General features: G+C 40.7%; 1 protein-coding gene across 1 annotated transcript in view; it reads right to left on the bottom strand.

Moving 5' to 3' along the window:
* Positions 1 to 1,519: 1,519 nt before the first annotated feature.
* Positions 1,520 to 27,331, bottom strand: part of LOC124554856 (ADP-ribosylation factor-like protein 8B-A) — a 48,774-nt gene continuing 22,962 nt past the window's right edge. The window contains exon 4 of the mRNA XM_047128522.1: positions 1,520 to 6,408. Coding sequence (XP_046984478.1) covers positions 6,288 to 6,408 — 121 coding nt within the window. The 3' untranslated portion in view covers positions 1,520 to 6,287. The remainder of the gene's footprint in view (positions 6,409 to 27,331) is intronic.

The raw sequence follows: 27,331 nt of genomic DNA on the forward strand, positions 1-27,331 counted from the left end.
CAACAAAAACCAAATGCAGCTGCTTCATCTACCTCTCGTTAGAACTACTATATTACAAATTACTATTGCTAGAGAACTTACCACAGTGCTATAAAGCATTAAGTATTGTTTACTACAACTCTGTTCCCATTCATTATTAAACCAAACATGAATGAATAATTTCCTTCCCACATTCATCATGCTTCAATGAAAATAAAGGACATACTATAGGCAATGCTAAACTTGTATGACCAAAATTATACAGTTAGTAGTGGATCCTCTAGAATGAGTACCTAAAGGTAAGGATCTACCTTATTGTCACAACTTTCACTTTATAACAACTTAAAATAACAGTAACTGTACAAAGTGAGAGCCTCACTGCATGCATTACAATGTAATCTGTTGACCAAAAAGAGGCCTGCACCCCACTGCTTGCATACATTATTTATGATAGGGAGTGCAATTGCTTCTCTGCCAGGACCACATGGTATACCTAACAAGCACCTTTCACAGGCAAATTGCTCTGTTATTATTGATAAAATTATATTCCACATGACTCAACACTGTCTCAGCTCTTATTGTACAACAAATTCTTTGTTGAAAACATTGGCCAGCTTTCTGTGTCTTGAAGGACTCATTTCCTCAAAGTTAATATCCATAGAAATTTCTCAGAATTAGCATGAAACCTTTATTATTTATCTGTCTACTTATTCAACTTTCTGGGTGCTACATCCTGTAGCACCATACATGAAATGCATTCAGTGAAAGCTCCAGTAACTTTTACTTCAATAACTAGTCATGAACAGCGATAAACTCTACTGTGGACAGAACACAGGTGATCGTGTATCCCGTTTCAACGCAGTGTCACCAACAATGTTTCACAGAAATGTCTTAATGACACAAAATTTTTTTAAACATGTGCCTCATGTACACAGCTAATTCAAATCTATGGCCTAAAATATACATCTTCAATCATTGGTTCCTTATCTCAAAACACTACATTTTGGGTCTTCTACCATGTGGGTAAACTTTGAAGCTACAGGTTTTGGATGCCATGTTCACATTAAACTTTTTCCATGAAACATTTGTTATGTATGAAAATCTTTTGAAGAACACTCATCAGTAATATTTAGCAGACAGCAACAGACAAACAGTAATCGAAGTATGTATAAAAACCTTCTCAACCTGTAAATTGTCATGTATTTGACAATACCCACAGTAAGATCAAGAACAAATAAAACTGTCTTCTAAACTATTGTTAACACTGACAAAATGGCAAAAATAACATTTAGAAGAATTTTTTCTTACATTTGAACATGTAGTGCACATCCAGAACAATGATATTATCCAGAATTTAACTCACATGTGTACCAGTACCTGTTTCACATGCATAACAGATGGGTCACATTCATTCATAGTTGTCAAATGAACAAACCCTATATGTTCTGCAAATTATAACTGGAATGGAACGCCCTTATAGACTGCTATAGGTACGACACACAAACTGGAAATTCAGAATACCACTACAATAAAACAAGAGTGCAGAGAAACTGTTTATTAAACTCAAATGTCTTATACTGTCTTTACATAATTAAAAATGTTGAAATTTTTTTAACAATGTTAATCAGTATCAAAAAATATGAGATCTTCATTTCAGATGACAGATGTATTTTGGAGCAAAAGCTAGCACAGGATCTGTAAAACTTCACCATTAACATAGCACCTCACAGAGTCACTGAAAGGCTTTGACTACATCTGACACAACAAAAGGTACATTAGGAAATTTATTCAAGCTAGTTCTACTACCAAAAAATATCTATTGCTTCTTACTAACAGTTATGTGCTGTACAGATACTGAAGCTCACTGATACATGAAATGATAAATTAATAATTACACTCAGAACAAGAATGTTGCAGAATTTTATTCATTACATCTATATGAGTCAACAAAATAATGACAGTTGCTGCATACATATCTAAGTTGATTTTGTGCTTTGTATTTTTCTATGAAATAACTGTAAAATTACAGAACATATAACAACCTGTAAAATGTTGGTAAGAACGTATTTCATAGGTTTTCCACAATGCTAAACTAAATTATCTGCAAAAGCAGTACCAGCCAGAGGGAGTGACTAATGTATGTTGATTAAAGCATATACTTACACAATGAAGTCTCTCCAAACATAATCACATAAAAATAGGACCAAAGTATCTTCTCAGATTTATATTCTGTCAGGCCTTTTCATCAGCTCAACAATAATGGAAAGTAAAGCTACATACCTACATACTACAGTAAAATTGCATAAGTGTGAATGAAATTACATAAACATACAGCTCACGTATGTTTAATACATAACTAGGTTCCAAATTTAATCCATATTTGTGTATAAATATGCACACACTTCCACATGCACCAGAAATACAAAGCAAGTTCCAAGAACAAAATCCATACTTATTATTATAACAAACATGAACTATACTATCACCAAAGAAAATATTCATTTACCACACAAACATTTCTGGTTGTCATGTTCCATCAACAAAATAGCCAAATATTTCACTGATGATATAGTAACACATTGTCAACACATACATACACTTAACAATACGATAAAACAGAAGGCAAAACAAAGTTGAAACTATATTAAAAAGCAGGCATACAAATACTCACAGTAACTCAGTCATTTGGGTATGATTAACATTAATTTCAAATGGAAACAATGCACTGACTTCAACACCCTCTCCCTCAAGCATCAATCCTGATTATATATGTGATAATGTCAAATGTTACATCCACAATAATTCTTTAGAAGTTTTGCCCATCAATTTATCGTACTCATTTCCTTCCATGGACAATATTAAAAGTTTCAGAGTCCATTTGGGACTTTCATCAATCATATGCACTATAGAGAATGAAGTAAATGATATATAGAATACTGATGACAACAAATGAGTCTAGTTTGAAAGACTTTGCTGTATTTGCCAAATAGACAGTTTTTGTTTGTGTTTCGAAAACAACAAATGAAATGTAAAAAAAATAGTACTAATAATTTACCAGTTCTTATACTGGAAGCAAAATATCAAGTGACAGATTGCCACCAGTGACAGCGATATTCCAACTCTTACAGCTCCATTTGGGAATACTCACAAATATCTTACTTCAATGGTTGCCAAATTACTTATAATGATTATGGTTTCATTCATGATGATCTGGCAGCAGTTCTACACATATTTTAGTATAGTGGAAAAAATTTCTCAGCATAAGCAACATTAGGCCAACCTCTTCCTGAATTTCTGCACAATCTGATGATCATTTAAAACTTTTCAATTCCAATGTACCTAGGTCACTTAATGAAGTTCCATTCATCAGCATCAGCTCTTTTTGTTTGTTTCCTACAGCTGCCTGTAGACAATTAATCTGAAACGTTCATACAACATTCCACATGACAAGATTGCTGATTACCCTCCTTACAAAGTGAAACTTTAATAATTTCCCCACTATATCCTTTGCAAACCAGCCTCCTTTTCCAAGTTTTGATGAAATCAAATACATCAATAACCTCCTTGCTGTCTGTTTCCAGATAAATATGCTTTTCTTACCTAGTGTATGCCATACAATGCTATTCCTCCTTTCAATTAACATGATTTCACAAATAAACCTTTTCTCTTAGATTACATCTGAATCTGCAGTTGACTGCATGCTATACTGAAACTTCCCAACATATTTAACACTGTGTGGTGGACTAAGATTAATCTAGTGCAAACATGACAAAAAAAGGGGGAAGGGGGAGAGGGCAAGGGTTAATGTTTGGATCTTTGACTGGAACATAATCTTCAACTATCAGGAAGTTTCCTCCTTTTGTTATATTCCAGAAACAACCTTTCCTACTACCACATATCAATCTATACTTCTCCTATGATTACATTTCAGTATTTTCTCATTTCTAGTTGTCAAGGAAACTGAAGATTTAGTGTGAAAAAATGCTGTGACACAGGAATACATAATCAGGAATTCTTTATTCATTCTGCGTTCATTCTTCAATTAAGGAAGATCTTACATCTTGAGTCCTATTTTTTAATTTTTCCCCCCCACAGTTCATTATTTTCTAACAAAACTGAATACCTGTTTACTGCCTTAGTTGTATAGTTCTGAAACCGATCAGGAATCAACATTCAGCAGCTATAAAATTTAGCAGATGGGAATAAACAAAACAAGAATACACTATCCTTTATGAGACCTTCAAAATTTTCCAGTTCTAGGAAAATCCAACAAAAAAACAAATGGAAACACTCAAGTTATGTATTAAACTAACTTATGAGATTAAACTAAGTGATGCTGCAAATTATGTAGAGCACTATGTTCTGAAGGAAAAACATAACTACAGACTGAGGAATGTGAGATTAGTGGTATGTTTCATGACTTTTAAAGCATGCCGAGAAGCCAATACTTTAACCACTGGCATGAATGATGAAGTTTCCAGCACATTAATCACTTAGTTCATTGCATTCTAACAACTGCCACTCCATTACTGAATTAAGTACAGGTGTTTACTATTCACTTGTTAAAAACAATACTTTATCTGATGTACGTACAGAATAAAATCAGCTGAACTAATTTTAGTTTTCCAAACACCTTTATTTTGTTACAATATGCTGGAACATAATGTGGTTTTATCAGTCAATCCATCTTTTTTTTTAAAATCAAAGTAGTATGTGTAATATTACTGTTATGTTTCTGGAAGCCATATCTTTGCCTTGAAGACTTTTCATGTGACATTATGATGCATTTCAATTTCGTGTTACTCAAGATTCACAAAAATATTAATTTTTTTTTTTAAGAGCATCATTGTGTACCTACGCTGCAAAAGAATACTTTTAACACTGGAACAAAGTGTGTGCCACCCTGTAAGCTACAGCTTCACGAACGAGATGTTTGGCAAACACACAGTGATGATTCTGCACCAGTGAACTATGTACAAGATGAAATAACAATATGTCTGTTACATTACACCATACTCTCAACATTACTCTAGACATCTGTCTGAACCGTCTTACATGTTATAACTGCTGTTCCACGAGGCTGACAACACACAACAGCTAAGATAAGGTGATGACTATTTCATGGCAGTGAAAAGAATCTTTACCTATCATGAAAACTTTCAATTTAGCAAGACTGGTGGTCAGACAAAATAAAAAATATTAAAATGTGACAAGATGTCTCATATTGAAGGAATGATAACCAACAAACTCCCACTCCATTGGTTCAGCTTTAATTGGGGGGGCTGTGGGGAGAGCATGATTATGTGACAGCAAAAAATAGGACAGTTTTTATATAGAAACATTTTAATAATATTGGAAAGAATTCTGTTAATGTTGGTTAATTAGAAAACAATGCATACAATATGTTTTCATAACAAAATTATCAGTACAAGGTATCTGCACACTGTTTTAACAAATGTAGCCACCACAAATTTAGGATTCAGAGGAGAGGCCACTTCTGACACAGGAGCATTCATTAGAGTTTCCATTATTAATTTTCTGCGTTGGATACCCAGTCAGTCAGTAAAGCTTGCATAAATAGATTTTTGTAAAACTCAAATATTCTCTGTAATAGATTATTTACCTTGTCCACATGAGATATGCCACTCCTTATAATTTGAGATTCCACATTACATTGCATTCCATGTCTAATTGCTGGCAGAACCACAATTCCAATTATATATGGATGAATATTAACATATCAGTTAAGCCACACCTAGTTTCTGCTTCTGCACAATAATTACATGTGTAACTCCCCTTATCCAGAAACACAGCCCAACAAAATGGACAAAAAAGTAATCAGCCAAGCTCAATTTTCATTTTGTTGTTCAATATTCCCTTAACTGGAGACTTCAATTACTTCTTGAGAAGGAAGAACACACATACCAAGTGTTCCTAAAGGAAACGAAAAACAAAAATGATATTTTCTAAGCAGCTCTAAGACGAAATTTACACTCCATGATTTTACAATTCAATTCTTAAAAAGGCATCTATATCACTCTACACAAAATGTGTGTATATACACACACACTTCTTAAATTACAGAACATTATCAAGTTTGTTGCACAATATTCCAATTTCCCAAGTATTTCTTGGCAAATACTAATTAGTTATAATCAGCCTTTAACACAGATTAATAAACTTTAATCACAATAAAATATACATAAACAAATTTATGGCCAAATCAGGCACTGAGGAGGAGGGTGTACAACGACTAGTAGCAACATTCTGTGTGTCAGTCACCTTGCTCCAATTTTTACCAAGTGGCACTAGCGTATTCCTGACTTCGAGTGAGCAATCAGCCACTGCAGAGTTATGTCAATGTTGTCTTTCTCCTTACAAGATATTGAGTAACAGCAAATTTCACGGTCTTGGATCGCCGACAAGTTCCTTTAAAACAGAGAAGTTACAAATAAATGACAAAATATAGCAAAAAAATTGTGGCTATCAAACTACTACATCTCCCACTCAAGTGGAGCCCCAAACGTTTCTTCACTTGGTAAAAGTATTATTATTCAAATTATGGTAACACTGCAGAGCTGTACTTTGGTAATGGAACAAAGGGATATTTCAATTGGCACACTACTGTACAGCTAATTGGCTTGATGGTCTTTGATCATCCTTTACAGATAATTTGCATGCGAAATAGCTCCACTCTTAACCGTAACTTATTACATGTCACATACCATGCACCATTTGTACTGAATCCTAGAATAACCAAGGTCTATTCCATTGGAACAGTTGTGGATAGCAACTGTAGTACATTTCAAAAAGGAAAAGGAATTCGGCAATCAGTTGCAAATCCAAACTATACTTTTAATAGCAGCATTAAAATTATTGGGATGAATGTAAGTGATGAGAACTGGTTTTCTGGACAAGAAATTAAAGAGTTTATCAGTATGTTGTTGCTAATCCTGAAGTATAACTGTTTTAAATTTAATGATGAAAACATACCTCCAAAACGACGGACTTAGCATGGGAAGCTACATTTCTGGTGTGCTGGCCAATATTTTTATCAGTTATATTGAAAATAAGTTTTTCACTGAAAATCCCAGTTTAACAAAAAAGATAGTATATTACTTCACATATGCTGACAATAAGATATTGTTAGCCAAAGGTAACAATAATGATGTTAATGCCGGCCGGAGTGGCCGTGCGGTTCTAGGCGCTACAGTCTGGAACCGCGTGACCGCTACGGTCGCAGGTTCAAATCCTGCCTCAGGTATGGATGTGTGTGACGTCCTTAGGTTAGTTAGGTTTAAGTAGTTCTATGTTCTAGGGGACTGATGACCACAGCAGTTAAGTCCCATAGTGCTCAGAGCCATTTGAACCAATGTTGTTAATGAAATCGTCACCAAGTTCAATGATTTACACGATAAAATCAAGTTTACATTTGAAGTTGAAACCAATGTTTCCATAAATTTTTTAGATTTGAATATCTGGAGTGAAAATAGGAAACATAGTTCTGGGCTCTTCAGGAAAAATACTTTTTTTCAATTTTGCTACAGTGTTGCTACAAAATGTATTTATCATGAATCAGGTGTGCAAAAAATAAAATGTTTAGACTATGTTGCACATTATATTTGGCACAATGTGGTTGGGTGGAGAAGGGACCAAACTACACGGTCATCAGTCCCTCCAACCTTGGATTAACTAAAGCCGATAAAATCCCATATTAGAAGAGGGAACTAAAATGTCCATAAAATGATAAACTATTGACATGAAAGGAAGGAAAAGGGCAGAAGAAGAGGCGAGGGAAAGAAGGTGACTAATGACAGGGGTGTGAAGAAAGAAGCACAGGAGGCAAGAGAGACGCCCAAGACATAACAGACCCCGTAAGGAAAGGAGTGGGAAGAGAGAGGGCCAAGGTGAACCACCACACCCAGCTGAAGCCAATCCAGTTGGGGCGAATGGGGGAGCAAGAGGGCCTGCCATCCCCTCCACTCACCAATAAGGTGGATGATTCCTCCCTTAAATAAAACGATAAAAACCCCCATCACGAATAAAACGTAAAACGAGATCTGTCGCTGAGGTAGTGTCAGCCAACACCAGGGGTAGTGAGCCTGGAAAGCTAAAAGTCCATCACAGTGTGGCTAAGTTGGGGCAGTCCAATAAGATGCGAGCCACAGTCAACACTGATCCACGACGACAGAGAGGGCGGTCCTCACGGCAGAGGAGATAACTGCGAGTCAGCCAAGTATGGCTGATGCGGAGCCGGCATAGGATGACAGAGGCCTTACGAGAGGCCCGCAAGGAGGACTGCCACGGAGTTGTAGAATCCTTAATCGCCCTTAGCTCGTTCGGCAAAGAAAGAGTGTGCCATTCTGCATCCCAAAGGCCCAAAACCTGACAACGTAATGCCGAGCGAAGGTCTATTTCCAGAATGCCAATAGCAAGAGATGGCGTGGTAGTAGCTAATTTAGCCAGTTGATCAACAAATTCATTGCCAGGAATCCCAACATGGGCTGGGGTCCAAATGAAAACCACCAAGCATCCACGTTTAGCAAGAAGAGAACGGGAGTCCTGGATACCGATGACCAATGGGTGGTGAGGGAAGCACTGACCGATAGCGTGCAAACCGCTCAATGAGTCACTACAGATAGTGAAGGATAGTCCTGAGCAGGAGTGGATATGGTCCAGTGCGGGCAAGATGGCTACCAATTCTGCAGTAAAAACACTAAAGCCATCTGGCAAGGAACGAAGTTCCATGTGTCGCGCATAGGTGTAAGCAAAACCGGTGCGGCCAGCAACCATGGAGCCATCAGTATAGATCACTTCTGAACCCAGAAAGGAACTGAGGAGACAGGAGAACTGGCGGTGAAGAGCCAACAGAGGGACAGAATCCTTTGAATCGATTGAGAGATCAAGACAGAGCTGCGGCCAAGAGATGCACCATGGAGGGGTACGTGCGGAGAAAACAGGCGGTAAAGGGAATTGCTGAGCTCAGGAAAGAGCGACTGAATGCGGATAGCCATGGTAAGCCCACATCGTTGCTGCCGCTGTGGCAGGGTGGTCGCCGTGTCCGGATAAAGGAGACCATAATTTGGATGCTTTGGGGTGCACAGAATGCGGAGCGCATAAGATATCAGCTCGCGCAAAACTCGCAGTGGTGGAATCCCCGCCTCTGCGACAAGGCTAAGTACAGGGCTAGCCCAGAAGGCACCAGTTGCAACTCAGACCCCACAGTGGTGGATGGGGTCTAGTATCTGCAAAATTGAAGGTGACACACAACCTTAGATAGGACTTCCATAGTCTAAACGAGACACGACCAGTGCTTGATACAATCGCAGGAGAACAGAGCGGTCTGCACCCCAGGTGGTATTGCACAGACACCTAAGAACATTGAGATGGGACCAGCACATCCTCTTCAGCTGGTGAAGATGAGGGAGCCATGTCAACCAGGCATTGAAGACTAGACCCAAGAAGCGATGGGTGTCCACCATCTCGAACGGCTGGCCATCGAGGAACAGGTCTGGATGGGGATGTACTGTACGGCGACGGCAGAAATGCACGACACACGACTTGGCTGCCGAAAACTGAAAGCCATGCGAGAGAGCCCACGAGTGCGCCCGGCAGATTGCCCCCTGTAGATGGCGTTCTGCAGCACCTATTATGGAGGAAGCGACGTAGATACAAAAATCTTCAGTATACAAAGAGGGAGCCACTGTCAGTCCAACAGCTGTCACCAGACCATTAATGGCTACATCTACATGATTACTCTGCAATTCACATTTAAGTGCTTGGCAGAGGGTTCATCCAACCACAATCATACTATCTCCCTACCATTCCACTCCCAAACAGTGTGCGGGAAAAACGAGCTCTAATTTCTCTTATTTTATTTTGATGATCATTCCTACCTATGTAGGTTGGGCTCAACAAAATATTTTCGCATTCGGAAGAGGAAGTTGGTGACTGAAATTTCGTAAATACACTCCTGGAAATTGAAATAAGAACACCGTGAATTCATTGTCCCAGGAAGGGGGAAACTTTATTGACACATTCCTCGGGTCAGATACATCACATGATCACACTGACAGAACCACAGGCACATAGACACAGGCAACACAGCATGCACAATGTCGGCACCTTTCGCAGCAATGCAGGCTGCTATTCTCCCATGGAGATGATCGTAGAGATGCTGGATGTAGTCCTATGGAACGGCTTGCCATGCCATTTCCACCTGGCGCCTCAGTTGGACCAGCGTTCGTGCTGGACGTGCAGACCGCGTGAGACGACGCTTCATCCAGTCCCAAACATGCTCAATGGGGGACAGATCCGGAGATCTTGCTGGCCAGAGTAGTTGACTTACACCTTCTAGAGCACGTTGGGTGGCACGGGATACATGCGGACGTGCATTGTCCTGTTGGAACAGCAAGTTCCCTTGCCGGTCTAGGAATGGTAGAACTATGGGTTCGATGACGGTTTGGATGTACCGTGCACTATTCAGTGTCCCCTCGACGATCACCAGTGGTGTACGGCCAGTGTAGGAGATCGCTCCCCACACCATGATGCCGGGTGTTGGCCCTGTGTGCCTCGGTCGTATGCAGTCCTGATTGTGGCGCTCACCTGCACGGCGCCAAACACGCATACGACCATCATTGGCACCAAGGCAGAAGCGACTCTCATCACTGAAGACGACACGTCTCCATTCGTCCCTCCATTCACGCCTGTCGCGACACCACTGGAGGCGGGCTGCACGATGTTGGGGCGTGAGCGGAAGACGGCCTAACGGTGTGCGGGACCGTAGCCCAGCTTCATGGAGACGGTTGCGAATGGTCCTCGCCGATACCCCAGGAGCAACAGTGTCCCTAATTTGCTGGGAAGTGGCGGTGCGGTCCCCTACGGCACTGCGTAGGATCCTACGGTCTTGGCATGCATCCGTGCGTCGCTGCGGTCCGGTCCCAGGTCGACGGGCACGTGCACCTTCCGCCGACCACTGGCGACAACATCGATGTACTGTGGAGACCTCACGCCCCACGTGTTGAGCAATTCGGCGGTACGTCCACCCGGCCTCCCGCATGCCCACTATATGCCCTCGCCCAAAGTCCGTCAACTGCACATACGGTTCACGTCCACGCTGTCGCGGCATGCTACCAGTGTTAAAGACTGCGATGGAGCTCCGTATGCCACGGCAAACTGGCTGGCACTGACGGCGGCGGTGCACAAATGCTGCGCAGCTAGCGTCATTCGACGGCCAACACCGCGGTTCCTGGTGTGTCCGCTGTGCCGTGCGTGTGATCATTGCTTGTACAGCCCTCTCGCAGTGTCCGGAGCAAGTATGGTGGGTCTGACACACCGGTGTCAATGTGTTCTTTTTTCCATTTCCAGGAGTGTAGATCTCGCCGCGACAAAAAACGTTTTTGCTTTAATGACTTCCATCCCAACTTGCGTATCATATCTGCCACACTCTCTCCCCTATTACGTGATAATACAAAATGAGCTGCCCTTTTTTTGCACCCTTTCGATGCCCTCCATCAATCCCACCTGGTAAGGATCCCACACCGCGCAACAATATTCTAACTGAGGACAAACGAGTGTAGTGTAAGCTGTCTCTTTAGTGGACTTCTTGCATCTTCTAAGTGTCCTGCCAATGAAACGCAACCTTTGGCTCGCCTTCCCCACAATATTATCTATGTGGTCTTTCCAACTGAAGTTGTTCGTAGTTTTTACACCCAGGTACTTAGTTGAATTGACAGCCTTGAGAATTGTACTATTTATCGAGTAATTGAATTCCAACGGATTTCTTTTGGAACTCATGTGGGTCACCTCACACTTTTCGTTATTTAGCGTCAACTGCCACCTGCTACACCATACAGCAAGCTTTTCTAAATCGGCTTGCAACTGATACTGGTCTTCGGATGACCTTACTAGACGGTAAATTACAGCATCATCTACGAACAACCTAAGAGAACTGCTCAGATTGTCACCCAGGTCATTTATATAGATCAGGAACAGCAGAGGTCCCAGGACGCTTCCCTGGGGAACACCTGATATTACTTCAGTTTTACTCGATGATTTGCCGTCTATTACTACGAACTGCGACCTTCCTGACAGGAAATCACGAATCCAGTCGCACAACTGAGACGATACCCCATAGGCCCGCAGCTTGATTAGAAGTCGCTTGTGAGGAATGGTGTCAAAAGCTTTCCGGAAATCTAGAAATACGGAATCAACTAGAGATCCCCTGTCGATAGCGCCCATTACTTCGTGCGAATAAAGAGCTAGCTGCGTTGCACAAGAACGATGTTTTCTGAAGCCATGCTGATTACGTATCAATAGATCGTTCCCTTCGAGGTTATTCATAATGTTTGAATACAGTATATGCTCCAAAACCCTACTGCAAACCGACGTCAATGATATAGATCTGTAGTTCGATGGATTACTCCTACTACCCTTCTTAAACACTGGTGCGACCTGCAGTTTTCCAATCTTTAGGTACAGATCTACCGGTGAGCGAGCGGTTGTATATGATTGCTACGTAGGGAGCTATTGTATCAGCGTAATCTGAAAGGAACCTAATCGGTATACAATCTGGACCTGAAGACTTGCCGGTATCAAGCGATTTGAGTTACTTCGCAACCCCTAAGGTATCTACTTCTAAGAAACTCATGCTAGCAGCTGTTCATGTTTCAAATTCTGGAATATTCCATTCCTCTTCCCTGGTGAAGGAATTTCGGAAAACTGCGTTCAATAACTCCGCTTTAGCGGCACAGTCGTCGGTAACAGTACCATCGGCACTGCACAGTGAAGGTATTGACTGCGTCTTGCCGCTTGTGTACTTTACATACGACCAGAATTTCTTCAGATTTTCTACCAAATTTCGAGACAAAAAGAGGGGCGCTCAGGACGGAACCCTGTGGAACCCAATTTTCTTGCCAATGGGAACTGCTGTAGGAGGAGCCAACTTGGACCCAAAAAGAGCGACAAGGAAGGAAGTTACAGATAAAAACTGGCGGAGCACCACAAAGGCCCCATTCGTGAAGGGTGGTGAGGATGTGGCAGTGCCAGGTGGTGTCACAGGCTTTATGCAGATCAAAGAAGACTAAGGAGTTGTTGCTTATGGGCAAAATCCGACCAGATAGCAGACTCCAGGTGGACCAAGTTATGCACCGTAGAGCAGCCACAGCAAAAACCACTTTGAGTCGATGACAAAAGGTTGCGGGATTCAAGGATCAAAAACCGCCACCGACTCATGTGTTCAAGGAGCTTGCAGAGGATGTTGGTGAGGCTAATTGGACAGTAGCTATCGAACTGAAGAGGTGGCTTCCCTGGCTTCAAATCCGGAACAACAATGCTTTCCTGCCACAGGGTAGGAAAGACTCCACCACTCCACAGACTGTTTAAGAGGGCCTGTATACGATGGTGGCCGTAAGTGTTCGAGCATTTGGTTATGTATCCAATCTGGTCCAGGAGCCGTGTCGGGATAGAGGATGAGGGCGCTGGCGAATTCCCACTCGCTGAATGGGACATTATAGGGCTCCAAGCAGCGAGAAACAAAAGACAAAGGCAGTCATTCTGAGTGCTCTTTCAGGAGAAGGAACATGGACGGATACTGAGTCGATGCTGAAGCTTGAGTAAAGTGTTGAATGAAATTTTCTGCTACAATGTTCGGATTGGTAAGGACAACACCATGCACAGAAATTCCTGCAACCCCGGTGGGAGGACAGTTGCCAAAAATTCGCCTGAGTTTCGCCCAGACTTGTGAAGAGGGGGTGTAGTCCTATGGCAGCTACATATCGTTCCCAGCAAATGCATTTATGAAATTTGATTTGGTAGTGGGCCCGGGTGCGGAGTCATTTAAAGACCAAAAGAAGAGCAGTAGAAGGGTGCCGCTTGATGTGTTGAAGAGCACGGCGGCAGTCTTTTATGGCTGAAGCAATTTCTGTAGTCCACCAAGGGACCATTTTCTGATGGGGAGAAGCTGAGGAAGAAGGGACTGCTGAAACAGCTGCTGAAAGGATGGCAGCAGTCAAAGTCTGTGTAGATTCACCAACACTGTCGTGTGGGAATACAGGGGGGATGGGAGCAGAGGAGAAGGCACCCCAATCAGCCTTATATATGGCCCACCTGGGAGGGTGACGGAGCAAGAGAGACTGAAGGAAGGTCAAAACAATTGGGTAATGGTCGCTGTCATGTAAGTCATCGTGGACACCCCACTGAATGGAGGGAAAAAGGCCGGGACTGCAGATGGAGAGGTCAATGGTAGAGAAAGTGCCGTGCGCCACACTAAACTGTGTGGGAGCACCTGTGTTTAGTAAACAGAGGTCAAGCAATGCCACAACAGCTTCAACTGTCCTGCCCAGGGCAGTAGTCGTATGACTACCCCAAAGAGGATTGTGGGCATTAAAGTCCCCTAGTAGCAAGAAGGGAGAAGGGAGTTGTTGAAGAAGGGTGGTTAAAGCAAGGGATGTGGGCGGCCTGTCAGGTGAGAGGTAGAGATTACAGATTGTGATTGGAGTGGCCAGATGGGTCGTGACAGCAATGGCTTCCAGAGTGGTATGGAGGGGAACCCATTTACTAACAATGTCCTTGCGGACCAAGGTACAAATACCACCAGAAGCCTGCAAGGGGCCAATTGGGTTCTGACAAAGCGTGGAACCCACGAAGGGCAGATGAGTAAGAATTGACAAAATGCATCCCCTGGAGTGCAATACAAGCAGCAGACTACAAGGAAAGAAGGGGACTCAAATCTGGAAGGTGACGCAAATATCCATTACAATTCCACTGAAGGATTCTCAAGCCGCAGTCCAAATGGGAAGCTAATGAACCGGAGTCTGTCACGCCGCTAAGTCACCATCCGTCACTGATAAGGATTGGGTAATATCCATATAGGTGGGGTCAGACACTGTTGGTTCATTGACTGGAGGAGGGGAAGGCCGCACCTCAGGGGGTACCAGAGGGGCCTTGCCCGTGTTCTTGTGTTTCTGCTTCTTCTCCTGGGAAGGAAGAGAAGAGCACACTTCAGTGCAGGCAGGCACAGAATTACATGAGGATATCTTGGCGCCCACCGCCTGCAGATTGTGCAGCCGATGTGGGGCAGCAGATTTCTTTTCAGGGTGGTGCTGAGAAGAAGAGTCCAGGGAGGGAGCTTCAGTACCGGTGGCAGCTGAAGGAGGGGAGCACTTTTCCAGCAAGGGAGGGGGAGCAGCTCCCGAAGGGCTGTGTATGGGTACTCACAAGGAGGAGGAGGGGATGTGGGAGAGGGAGGAGGCTAAAGGCATGGGGCAAATGGGGTGGGGCTGGGAAGAGGAGGGGGGTATGGACATAACTGAAGCAAAAGTAGAAGTCATAGACACAGGATGGAGCCAGTCATACTTCTGACGAGCATCAGTGTAGGTGAGCCGATCTAAGGCTTTGTACTCTTGAATCCTTCTTTCTTTCACAAACACCAGGCATGCAGGCAAGCATTGAGAATGCTGTCCATGACAATTTACACACACTGGCGGGGGAGCACAGGCACTCCCCTCATGGAGGGGGTGCCCACAGTCACCGCAGAGGGGATCAGTGGTGCAGCACGAAGACATGTCCAAACCATAAGCACTTAAAGCACCTGATCGGTGGTGGAATATAAGGTTTTACATCACACCGATACACCATTACCTTGACCTCCTCTGGGAGGTCACCCGTAGCTGTGCGATTGTTTGGAGGGCCTCGCTGCACACGCAGGATAAAACGAACCCCTCGACGCTTGAGGTTAGCACAAAGCTCCTTATCAGTTTGGAGAAGGAGATCCCAGTGGAAAATAATGCCCTGTACCGAGTTCGAAGAGTGATGGGGCAAGACGGAAACTGGGACGTCACCGAGATGGTCACAAGCATTCAGGGCAGCAGAAGATGTCTTTATGAGCAAAGCACCGGGCCGCAATTTACTCATCGATTGCACTTCGTCATACTTATCTTCAATCACCTCCATGAAAAACAAAGGCCTGGTCATGACAAAACTTCCATCTTCCATCCTGCTACAAACCAGGTACCAATGGAAAGGTTTCAAACCAAGCCGGCGAGCTTGACCTTCCTCCCAGGGGGTGGCCAGGGAGGGGAAGGCCGAAGGATCAGAAGAAGGAGTGTCACGTCTGCTACCACTCTTAGAGATAGCCACAGAATGGCCAGGATGGTGAAGCTTTTGTCACTTCAGGCGCAAGGCATCCACACTAGTACCACCCACTCCAACCAGGGGCTCGCCCCACGGGTGCCCCCCAGCCACAGCAAGGGCCGTCGCACTGCTACCATTGCCGGGAGTTCTGGTTCCCCAAAGTGATGAGCATCGACTCCTGGGCATGCACGAGTCGTTAACAGCTCAGGTACTAGCAGTGTGATCCCTGTGGTTTCAGGGGGCTCAGCCAAGTGGATACTTAACAAGCCCCACCACACAGACTGGCTACCGTGCTGGTGACCTAGCAGGAGGGGGCCAGGGCGCAAAGGGAAAGGGGAGGGGGAGAGGAACCTGCACCATGGAAGCTAGGTAGAGAGTTCATCCCCAAATTGCTCACACTGAATGGAAAATTTGGGAAATGGAGGTCAAACCCCAAAGGGACTAAAAACTCCGAATACGAGATGGAAACAACAAACTAAACAATAGCACAGACCAAAAACAAAGCCAGGAGGATAGCCAGGTCGACATAAAGAAGTCCACTAAGAGGGGAAAAAGATGGGGCAGGGACAAAAGGAGCAAGGATAGGGACAGAGAGGAACAGGGATGGTAATGCAGCCTGGAAAGGAAAGGAGGCTGCAATGGCTCAGGGCCCCATGCACACCACACACGTACCCACAAAAGGACTGTGGGCCCCCTGGGGGTTTTGGCATGAAGGAGAACACTAAACTCTGTTTGGTGAACATGTGGCATTGGATAGACAAGATATAGTTGAAAAATATAACTGTCCACATAACAGAGTGGACTTAGTGTTCTGTCCTTAAGGTCATACATGGCATTGCTCCACCGAGCTGAAAAAGGCAGATTTGTGGACCTCCTGGAGGAAATAGAGAATTTCTTCAGTTTTCTCTTATCAACTACTCAATGCTGTGGTGATGAGAAACAGCCTTTTTTGCGAGCCTTTCAATTGCCATCTACTTGGTGGCAGACGATGTCACTACCCAGTAGGATGTAAAATGCCTAACAGTTCCCTTTATATGACAACACCTGGCAGTTCACCATGTGAGAACAAAATTTGTTATTGCTTGTGGGTGTTGTTCGTCTTCTAACTTTTGCTATTATCTTGCTTGTTAGTGTTCTTTAGCAGCAACTGCACCAAATACATTTGAATTGAGCTATTAGTTGAAATCTTTTCTTCTCTACAGCTAAAGCACTGCAATTCAAACGATGTTTTAGTGAGTTAATTTTCCACTAACTCAATGCTCCAGCTTTTTAACACTTAATAATCTTTATGATAACACTGTTTATATTGATAGTGGTCATTTGGTTTTCATTTTTTTAAATTTTAATATCCAAGTAATACAAAAAAATTGTACTGGTAACTGTGTCAGGGTTATAGAGGGCGTTACTCTACCCGTATGACAAGCTGTGGCTGCTTGCACTGATCTGTGAACAATAGCCTCAGTTTGGCCATGTAAATCAAAGTCTTACAGTAATGTGTTGTCACAAGCCTGATGAGTCTCTACGACTTGGTTTAAACAGTATGTTGCCTAATTTTGTTATTACAATTGTACAATGTAAATTTAATTTACATCTTTTAATTACTGATTCTTGTATATTTTCTTGTATTTTTTAATCACTTAAGACTGCTACCCAATAGCTAAAATCTAGATCTGTAATATACAGATTGTATGTGTGACTGATTGCTGAATTCCTTTTTATTTTTTGTAATCCTAGATTACACTCAGAGTTGGAATATAACGAAATAGCTGGAACAAAATTATCTTCTCCACACAAACCAGCCTGGACTGTGAGAACACCAACCACACAAGACAACTCACACTCTTGGCAAAAGAGCAATGGCCTAAAGATAGTAGTAATCACGTCCATTATGTGTTTCCAGATATCTGGAAAGCTATCAATTTGGCATGAAAGCAAATGTATACTAAAGAAAATTGACTGGATGTGACTGGACTGGAAAATTTGTTGTCTGGTAAAATGTAATTTGGTATCTTGGATTTTATGTCAGAGACACTGACATGACTTTAGATGTTAACACAGTACATATTAATACATTTTATATTGACCTCAAAAACCCTAGACTGGTTTAACAACATATTTTAAAAATAATAGCCACATCACAAGGACTACTTAAAATGTGACCAAGAAATTATATGAACTATGTAAAATGAGGTTTATCAATTCTGAAGACACATTGTTTTAGTATACATGATGAAGGAAAAAAATGCTGCAATTGGGATCAGCAGATGATTCCTCATAGCAATTCAAGACAAAAGTGTATCTAGCAAAACCTAGCACCACCAATAGGTTTAACAGAAACCAGATTTTAAATAATGAGACTGTGGCAACACTAACTGCATGCTGTGTGATCAAGAACAAGTAACATGAACTCCGCACTGTGCTCCACCTGTATCATTTGCTCAGTGAGACAATGGAATGCCGTTGGGAAAAGATATGCAGATCTGCCAATGTTTGAGTCTTGTTCGTGCCAATGCACACAATTGTATCCATTTTACACCTCCATAATACGGTATCTAGTGTATTTCTTTCTGTTACTGTTACTTTTATTTAAACATTAAGACATAACATGAACTTCTTACAGACATAAATGACCACTTTGTTTAATACATGACACAAATAAAGCCAACAAAAAATACTAGTGGCTACAGTATCATCATCTGTGCTCATGAGGTACAAAAAACACAACAATTAGGCAACACTAGATTACACTTTATACTGCGCACACAATAATTCCTTTCTGTACATTTGATACCCAAGTGTATCTTCACAGAGCCGGTATAAACACGTACGAGCAACAGTCACTTTAGAGAGGACATTCAATGCGACCACCTTGCATTTGCTAAAACTTCCCCGTTACTGGTTCACACTTTCTGACCCTAAAAAATACACCTGCAGCCACCATTGCCAAAGCTGCGTGCACATAAGCTATCAGGTCATGTACATCCATGGATGGAGCACTATAAATTTGTTCCTTCAAGTTTCCCCACAAATAAAAATCTAGTGGTTTAAGGTCCAGGGAATGTCAAGGCTAGAACACTGGACCTCCACAACCAATCCATGTCCCTGGAAACACTTCATTTAAATAGTTATTTGCATTCATTTCAAAGTGTGAAGGGGCACCATCATGTTGAAACCATAATTGTCACTGAATACCATGTGGAACATTTTCCAGGCATCAGGCAAAGTATTCCAAAGAAATGTACAGTAGAGCCCATAAGCATTCCTCCCACAGTTACAGCCCACAAATTTATGCCAAAGTGTGTCACATTCACGGGTAACACGTGGGTCATGTTCTGAGCAATAATGGCTGTTGTGGAGGTTGAAAATGCCTTCACAAGTGAAGCTAGATTCGTTAGTTGGTATCACATGATTTATTGAGTGTTCGCTACCTTCCACTTGGTGCAAAAGCCATTCACAAAACTGTATTCATCAAATGCAGTCTTCTGGCTGCTGGTGTTGAGTTAATGTGTAATGATACGCAAATACTTCTTCACTGTACAACAAACACTTAAATAACAATTGGCTCTGAGCACTATGGGACTTAACATCTATGGTCATCAGTCCCCTAGAACTTAGAACTACTTAAACCTAACTTAACCTAAGGACATCACACAACACCCAGTCATCACAAGGTAGATAAAATCCCTGACCCCGCCGGGAATCGAACCCGGGAACCTGGGCGCGGGAAGCGAGAACGCTACTGCACGACCACAAGCTGCGGACTCAATAACCATTCTTTGAGATATCTGGTACTGCACTGCTATATCACAGGTACTTCGCCGAGATGATTGGTGAAGGTTTTCAAGAATTACATCCTCTGATGAGTACGCCTAGTCCTCCGGTGACTTACGTCCATTACTTTTGGGCAAAGACAACCGTTTCCTGAGGGTGTTGCTCAGAGTGATGAAAAACATTCTTTTCAAGAAGGGAACCTGATGAGGATTGAAACCATAGCTCCATGGTGGATGTGAGTTTGCTGTCACAGCAGTCTCTACTCAAACTACCATGACTGGTACAGTAGAGCGGGGGATACACCTTCTGAAGCAGTATATTGCTCCTTCCTACGTACATCTCGCGAAGAGACCATGAGGACAAAATTAGAGAGATTAGAGCCCGCACAGAGGCATACCGACAATCTTTCTTTCTACGAACAATACGAGACTGGAATAGAAGGGAGAACCAATAGAGGTACTCAAAGTACCCTCTGCCACACACCGTCAGGTGGCTTGCGGAGTATGAATGTAGATGTAGATATTGTAAATAGCATGCACACAAATTATTTTACTAGGACCTATGTAAAGTTTTTTGCTCGGGGGGGGGGGGGGGGGGGGGGGGGGGGGGGGGGAAACAGAACACACAGTTCTTTTAACATAATTTCCCACATTGTGTAATGTTTCCCAACATCTGGGCATATAAAGAACATCATAAATGGTACAATTACAAGATCCCCTGGTAAACATTTTCCTTCTGGCTGTTACTGACCCTGGTATACTCATCATAGAGTCGACTGTAACATTTCAGCAAAATGTGTTTGCCATGAAGTGTGCGACTGGTCCATGACATGGAGATGAAACAGGTTCTTCTGATACAATAAAATTTCTTAACTGGGAGAAGGTACAATTTTGTTTCTTTTGGCCGCATACATTGTCTCCTGATGAACCAGGAATGCATTAGTGGTGCCCTCCAACTGGACTATGATTTTTTGTAAAGATGATTAGCAATCATTTGATCTGATTTATCAATTTGTACTTCACTGTCATTAAAGTTCAGAATCACAAAGCTGCACATTCCACGAACAGAACTATCAGACAGAGGGAAGCTAATTATTGTTTGTGGGGATTTCAATGTAGATTTTCTGAAAAAGTCTGATAGAAAGCTGTACCTTGAAATATTACTTGTTCTTTCAATTTGACGCCAGTTACTGATTTTCCTACTCTGGTTGTGCAGGAAAGCAGCACAACAACAGATAATGTTTTTATAGACCCAGATAAATTTATTCAAATAATATTTTTCCTGTTAGGAATGGTCTGTCTGATCATGATGCACAGCTAGTTGCAGCATATGACATAGCTCCATACATAATGCAAAACAGTCTCTCAAAATAGGGCATTCGATTAATGATTTAATAGTTGCAAATTTTAGACAAAGCTTGCACAGTTAGAGTGGCACTAATTTGAAATTTAATCTCTTTCATGATGCCTTTGTGAGTATATCTGAAAACAGTTTCCCTAAGAAAATGGTGAAACAATTGTAAAAAAACCATCAAATAATATAAAAACTAGTGCACTGTATTAAGAAAAGTTATTAATGAGTCCATATGTATGAGCACTATGTCTGAGATTAACATCTCTGCTAATAAAATTAAAACAATTTGGAATCTGGTTAAAAGGGAAACAGGGCAACTGAGAGAACACGAAGACTGTATTTCTATCAAACTCAATGAAAAGTTTATTAACAAAAAGTCAGAAGTAGAAAATATTTTTAATAATTATTTTTTAAATGTTGTAGAGAAAATGCAAGGCTGCATATGAAGACGCAATACTTATTTAATTTGATGAAACTGAAATTCAAAGCCACCTCTCCTACTGAAAGTAGGAAAAATAGTAAATTCACTCAAATGTAAAGGCTCACATTGAATTTATGGTATTTCCAACAGCGTACTAAAAGCTTGTTCCCAATAGATAAATAGAATTCTCAGCCACACATGTAGCAGCTCACTGAAACTGGTCATTTTTCTGGACAGACTGAAATATGTTGTTATTAAACCATTGCATAAAAAATAATGATAGGTCTGATGCTGACAACTACCGCCCAATCTCACTTCTGACAGCTTTATCCAAAATTCTTGAAAAGTAATGCATTCAAGAGTAACTGCACATATTTGTAAAAATGAAGTACTAACAAAATGCCAATTAGGTTTTCAGGAAGGCTTTTCAACAGAAAATGTTATACATGCCTTCACTGATAAAAATACTGAATGTTCTGAATAACTGAAAATCACCCATTGGGATATTCTGTGATCTCTCAAAGGCTTTCGACTGTGTAAATTGTGAAATTCTTCTACATAAGCTTAAGTATTGTGGTATGAGTGGGGCAGTGCACAAATTGTTTAATTCACATATAACTGGAAGGATGCAGAAGGTTGAAACTGACAGTACAAATAGTCTGTAAAAATCAAGCGTGTCCTCTAAATGGGTAAGTAACAAGAATGGTGGCACATAAGGTTCAGTCTTGGGTCCCTTGCCACTCTATATTCATAGAGATGCAAAGCTAGTTCTTTTTGCAGATGATACAAGTATAATAATCACATCCAACAAACAAGAATTATCTGAGGAAATTGTAAATAGTGTCTTTCAGAGAATTATTAAGCAGTTACTTTCAATAAATTTCGAGAACACACAGTATATGCAAGTCTATACAGTAAATGGCATAACACCAATGATACATATAGACTTTGAACAGAAGTCTGTTGCTAAGGCAGAATATTCAAAATTTCTGGATGTGTGCACTGATGAGAAATTGAACTGGAGGAAACACATTTATGATCTGCTGAAACGATTAGGTTCAACTACTTATGCTATTAGGGTCATTGCAAATTTTGGTGATAAATATATCAGTTAATTTGCCTACTATGCTCATTTTCATTCACTGCTGTCATATGGCATCATATTTTGGGGTAATTCATCAGTATTACAAAAAGTATTCATTGCACAAAAGTGTGTAATCTGAGTAACAGCTGGAGCCAACCTAAAATCGCCTTGCAGACATTTATTTAAGGAACTTGGGGTATTCGCAGTACCTTTGCAATATGTATATTCACTTATGAAATTTGTTATTAATAACCCATTTCAGTTCAAAAACAACACCAAAGTGCATAGCTATAACACTAAAACGAAGGATGTTCTTCACTCTTGAGTTGAATCTGACATTGGCACAGAAAGGGGGTGAAAATTGCTGCCACAAAAATTGGTCATTTGCCAAATAGGATTAAAAGTCTGACTGATACCCAATCAGCATTTAAAAACAAGTTAAAAGAATTTCTGAATGACAAGCCCCTCCTACACAACAGATGATTTTTTACATATGAAGTAGTAACTAAAAACGAAAGAAACAAAAAGAAAATTATATTGCATAAAGGAAAGTTATCTTCCACATCATTACAAAATGTCATACTCATGATCTATGGGACAAGTATTAATGTAGTGTAATGTAATGCAAGTGATGATATGAACAAAAGATCATTCAGAATCCAAAAACAAGGTGGTATCTCTTTGCAAATGACACTTCCTTATACAATCTAACAAATTCCCAATAGAGGTTAGAAAGCACAAAGCCAACACAGAACACAAGACAGACCCAGGTGTTGCCTGTTGCAATGAGTGCACAGCAGTTATTCTCAGGCACTATCCACACTGTGTTGGTGACTTAGTGAATAGTACTATTTACAATCTCTTACATCTTGCAGAGGACTGTATACCCATTAAGGAAACTGGAAGATCAGGGTGTAAAGTTCTGTTGATTTTGAGATCATCAGAATTGGAGCTGATTCTCCAACTGAATTAGGAGGAGGGGAAAGTGGCACCCTCTCCTGTTTGAGCGAAACACTGCAATAAAAATTTTAGGAGTATCAAATCAGATGTAGGCAATATATTAATCTGGTGCCAAAAACTCAAAGATTTCTTATTCTTGAGAAATGTAAAGTTGTGCAGGTCATAGACTGCCAAACAGCATATTAACTGCCTACATGATTAGCGAGATATAATGGAAGTCTGGCAACTCTCACAAATACGTATGTAGATATGAAATGTAACAACAACATAGCTTTAGTTGTATTTAAAGTGAATTGTGTTCTTTGATACACTAATAACATACTGTAACATTAGTTTGCTTATGAAGCTGGGAACATCATGCCTATGCTGGGAACATCATGCACATACTGTTAAGTGCAAAGTGAACCATTTCAGCCTTGTTTGTATCATGGGAATTCTCATACTCCATGTGAATGAAATGTGAAGAAACACTAATAAGTGTTACATAAAACATTTTCTGCCATACTTTTCTAAGTGACAAAGATAGTAAATGTAACAAAGGGAAAAAGAATTCTAAGCAACATGAGGTACATGCACCAGACACTGTTAGACAAGTACGGTAAACTGCATCAAAGACCTATAATTTAGAATGGCTCATTTGAGATGTCCCGCACAATTATTGTGATAGACCAAGATAAAACCGACAGCTGGACACATGTTAATATGCCTTTAAAACCTCCTGGCAATCTTGAAAACAGAAATTTTACAATGAAAAACTATAAACTGAAGACTTCCAGGTACTCCATACTGCCCTTTTACACCTCCCACAAGCCAATGATTTGTGTTTGCTACAGAACATGCAGCAATTGCCAAATGGAATATGGAAAGTATTAAATAAGATTCGTAGCTACACTAAAGCAAGTTACAGGCAAATACCATTAAAGTCATCTTAAAAGATGAGTGTCTCCTGATGGGTAGCAACCGTTAGTAAAAAAGGAGACCATTTGCTATAAGAACAGTATCTACATCACAGTATCTTATTTTTGCGTGCAATATTCAGCCTTCACAGTGTCACGTCAAATAGAATCTAAGTGAAAATTATATCAGAAGGTCTAATTGAGGCTTAAAATATACCTAAAACTGCCGGTTGTTAGAACTTACTACATTCAACATTAAGACAATGAACAGGCGAAGAAAAATGTCAATGATGTAAGCATAATTCTGGGATTTTTCTGTTATTCCCATTCCTGCAGGGCACATACAGGACTGAACAGAAAACTTATTTGTATGTTTCATTTATGTGACTAATTTCATCATTTTGGGATTGTTTTTGTTTAACTTTTTGGTGCTGCAAATAGATTCCCTGCACAAAATCTAGTAAAATCACACATATTTAGAGTTACCCGTGTACTCTAAATGCCTCAATAACATGAATAGCAGTGACTAAGATGAATGATATGACCCTAGATTTGCTACCAGTTTTTTAACATCTAGCATTACAAAAAAAAAATTTTTTTAGCAATGAAGCAAAGTTTCTTGATATGTTTCCAATGAAACAGTATTTTAATAAATTCTTCTTTCTGTATCATAGAGATCCACATCATTTTCATGATGACTGTGCACTTCAAAGTGAAGCTAGTCTAGCAATGGCTGTCATGTACTGCAGAAGGGAACACACATTTTATGAAACAATATTCAATATATCCTCACCTGAAACCATGCCAATTTTCCATTAGCTTTTGTACACATTTACCACAACTCACTGACAGAATATGAAAAGAGGTTCTTCAGAGATTAGAATGTTATTCTTGGAAAGGTAGAGCAAGACTCCCACTGTGTGTATATTTTTTAATTTGACATTACTGTCAATGAGGAAACGTTAAATATTCAAAGCTCCTCTTTATATTCATAGAATCTATAGTTCTCGTGCAATAAACCATTTACAATATTCCTAGTAGTTACGTGAACCTGGTAGCAGACATGGTGAATTCAATACAAATCACATCACTTTCATTTACAAAAAGCCAATAATGGTCCCATTTTACAGAGTTTGTAGATTAACATGCAAAAATGAATCTCATTCTCATATAATCCAGTTTTCTATTTCATGTTTGAACCTCCATAATTAAACAGTTAACAACATTTACCACAATATTTACACCAAACCACATACCCCTTTGACATACTTTAGCACTGTTTGCTCATGTAATTCTGGAAACTTTACTTTCATACTACAATGCAGTAATAAAGCTGACATTTATTTAATTTTTGTCCAGTTGTGGCACATCAATGACAAAGATAATATCGTCTCTGCCTGTGCTTCACAGAGACCTCACTTGATTTGATTTCAGAGCAACTGCGGAGGGAGGCAGGAAGAATAAAATACATCAACAATTGCTTCATACCAATGAAAGTCTGTCTCCAATGGAGTGCAAAACACGTAATAAATATTCGAGTTTTCAGTGAGCTTTCACAGTCTGCAAACATGTAATAGTAGTAGTAGTAGTAGTAGTAGTAGTAGTAGTAGTTTTAGTTGGAGACAGGGTTCACCGGATTAAGTGGTTCAAAAAGGAACCCAGTTCACCAGTATAAGACTACTGAATATCAGTACATACTACTGTTTATGACACATACTTCTGTTTCTGACACAAAATTTAATATTTTCCTAACACACATTTGTCAGAGCAAGCAGCAACTGTAGGTGCTGACTCATCATTTGGTTCAAACCCCCCTTTTTTTAGTGTTTTGCTTAATGGTGTGACTGGTTCCATTAGCAAGGCCCACTTTACCTCTAAAATTTAGACAAAATGCAACCTACGTTTTTTCTGTTTTGTTTGAAGGTGCAAAAACAACGAAGGCCATATGCACCCATGCAACTCAATTCATTACACTGAAGCTTTCCAGGTAATATTTTATTTGCACAACTGAAAGTCTTACAAAGCCCATACACCTGGACTGGGCAGAACTTCTGCCCATGTGAAGAGCTGCTGCACATGTGCAACTTCCTAGTCAGAGTGTGCACATTTACCAAACGTGTAAACAGGGAAACTGAACTGTCACTGCTCGTTTAGTGTACTTTCGTAAGCACTGATGTTGCCACTTCACTTTACCCACTAGCTGGGATACACTATACCTGGGGAAACCTACTGCTCTTTTCACAGTGTTCAATACAATTATGGGAAGGTATAGTGTTATTCTATCACTCTGTTAAAATGGCACAGAGCTAAAACAAAACATACAAACAAATGGTGCATAAATATGCTGGATTGGTTTTATGTCCATGTTAGTTATCTAAATACCCTTAATGGCAAGTGTATCAAACATGCCTCTCAATAATTAAAGGATAATTTTTGAGCATGTAAGTGTATCTTGAACAACTGGTTTAATACCAAATTTATCAGATAACAATGTTTGTCTATGTAACATGGAGCAGAACGAGGCATGGTTAGTAAATAACAATTTTAAATTAGAAAAAGAAAGAAATCCGAAATTTGTTATCATTGGTGATGAGACCACACAAAAGTGCGGCACATTGATAAATGCAAGCACTTGTCAATATTTTCATCGTTAATACTCTATCAAAACCTAGATTTATTCATTTTCATTATGGAGAAAAATCTTTCACACACATGGACATTACTCTCACAGCTTCA

Source organism: Schistocerca americana, chromosome X (assembly GCF_021461395.2).
Source record: "Schistocerca americana isolate TAMUIC-IGC-003095 chromosome X, iqSchAmer2.1, whole genome shotgun sequence".
Classification (NCBI taxonomy): Eukaryota; Metazoa; Arthropoda; class Insecta; order Orthoptera; family Acrididae; genus Schistocerca; species Schistocerca americana.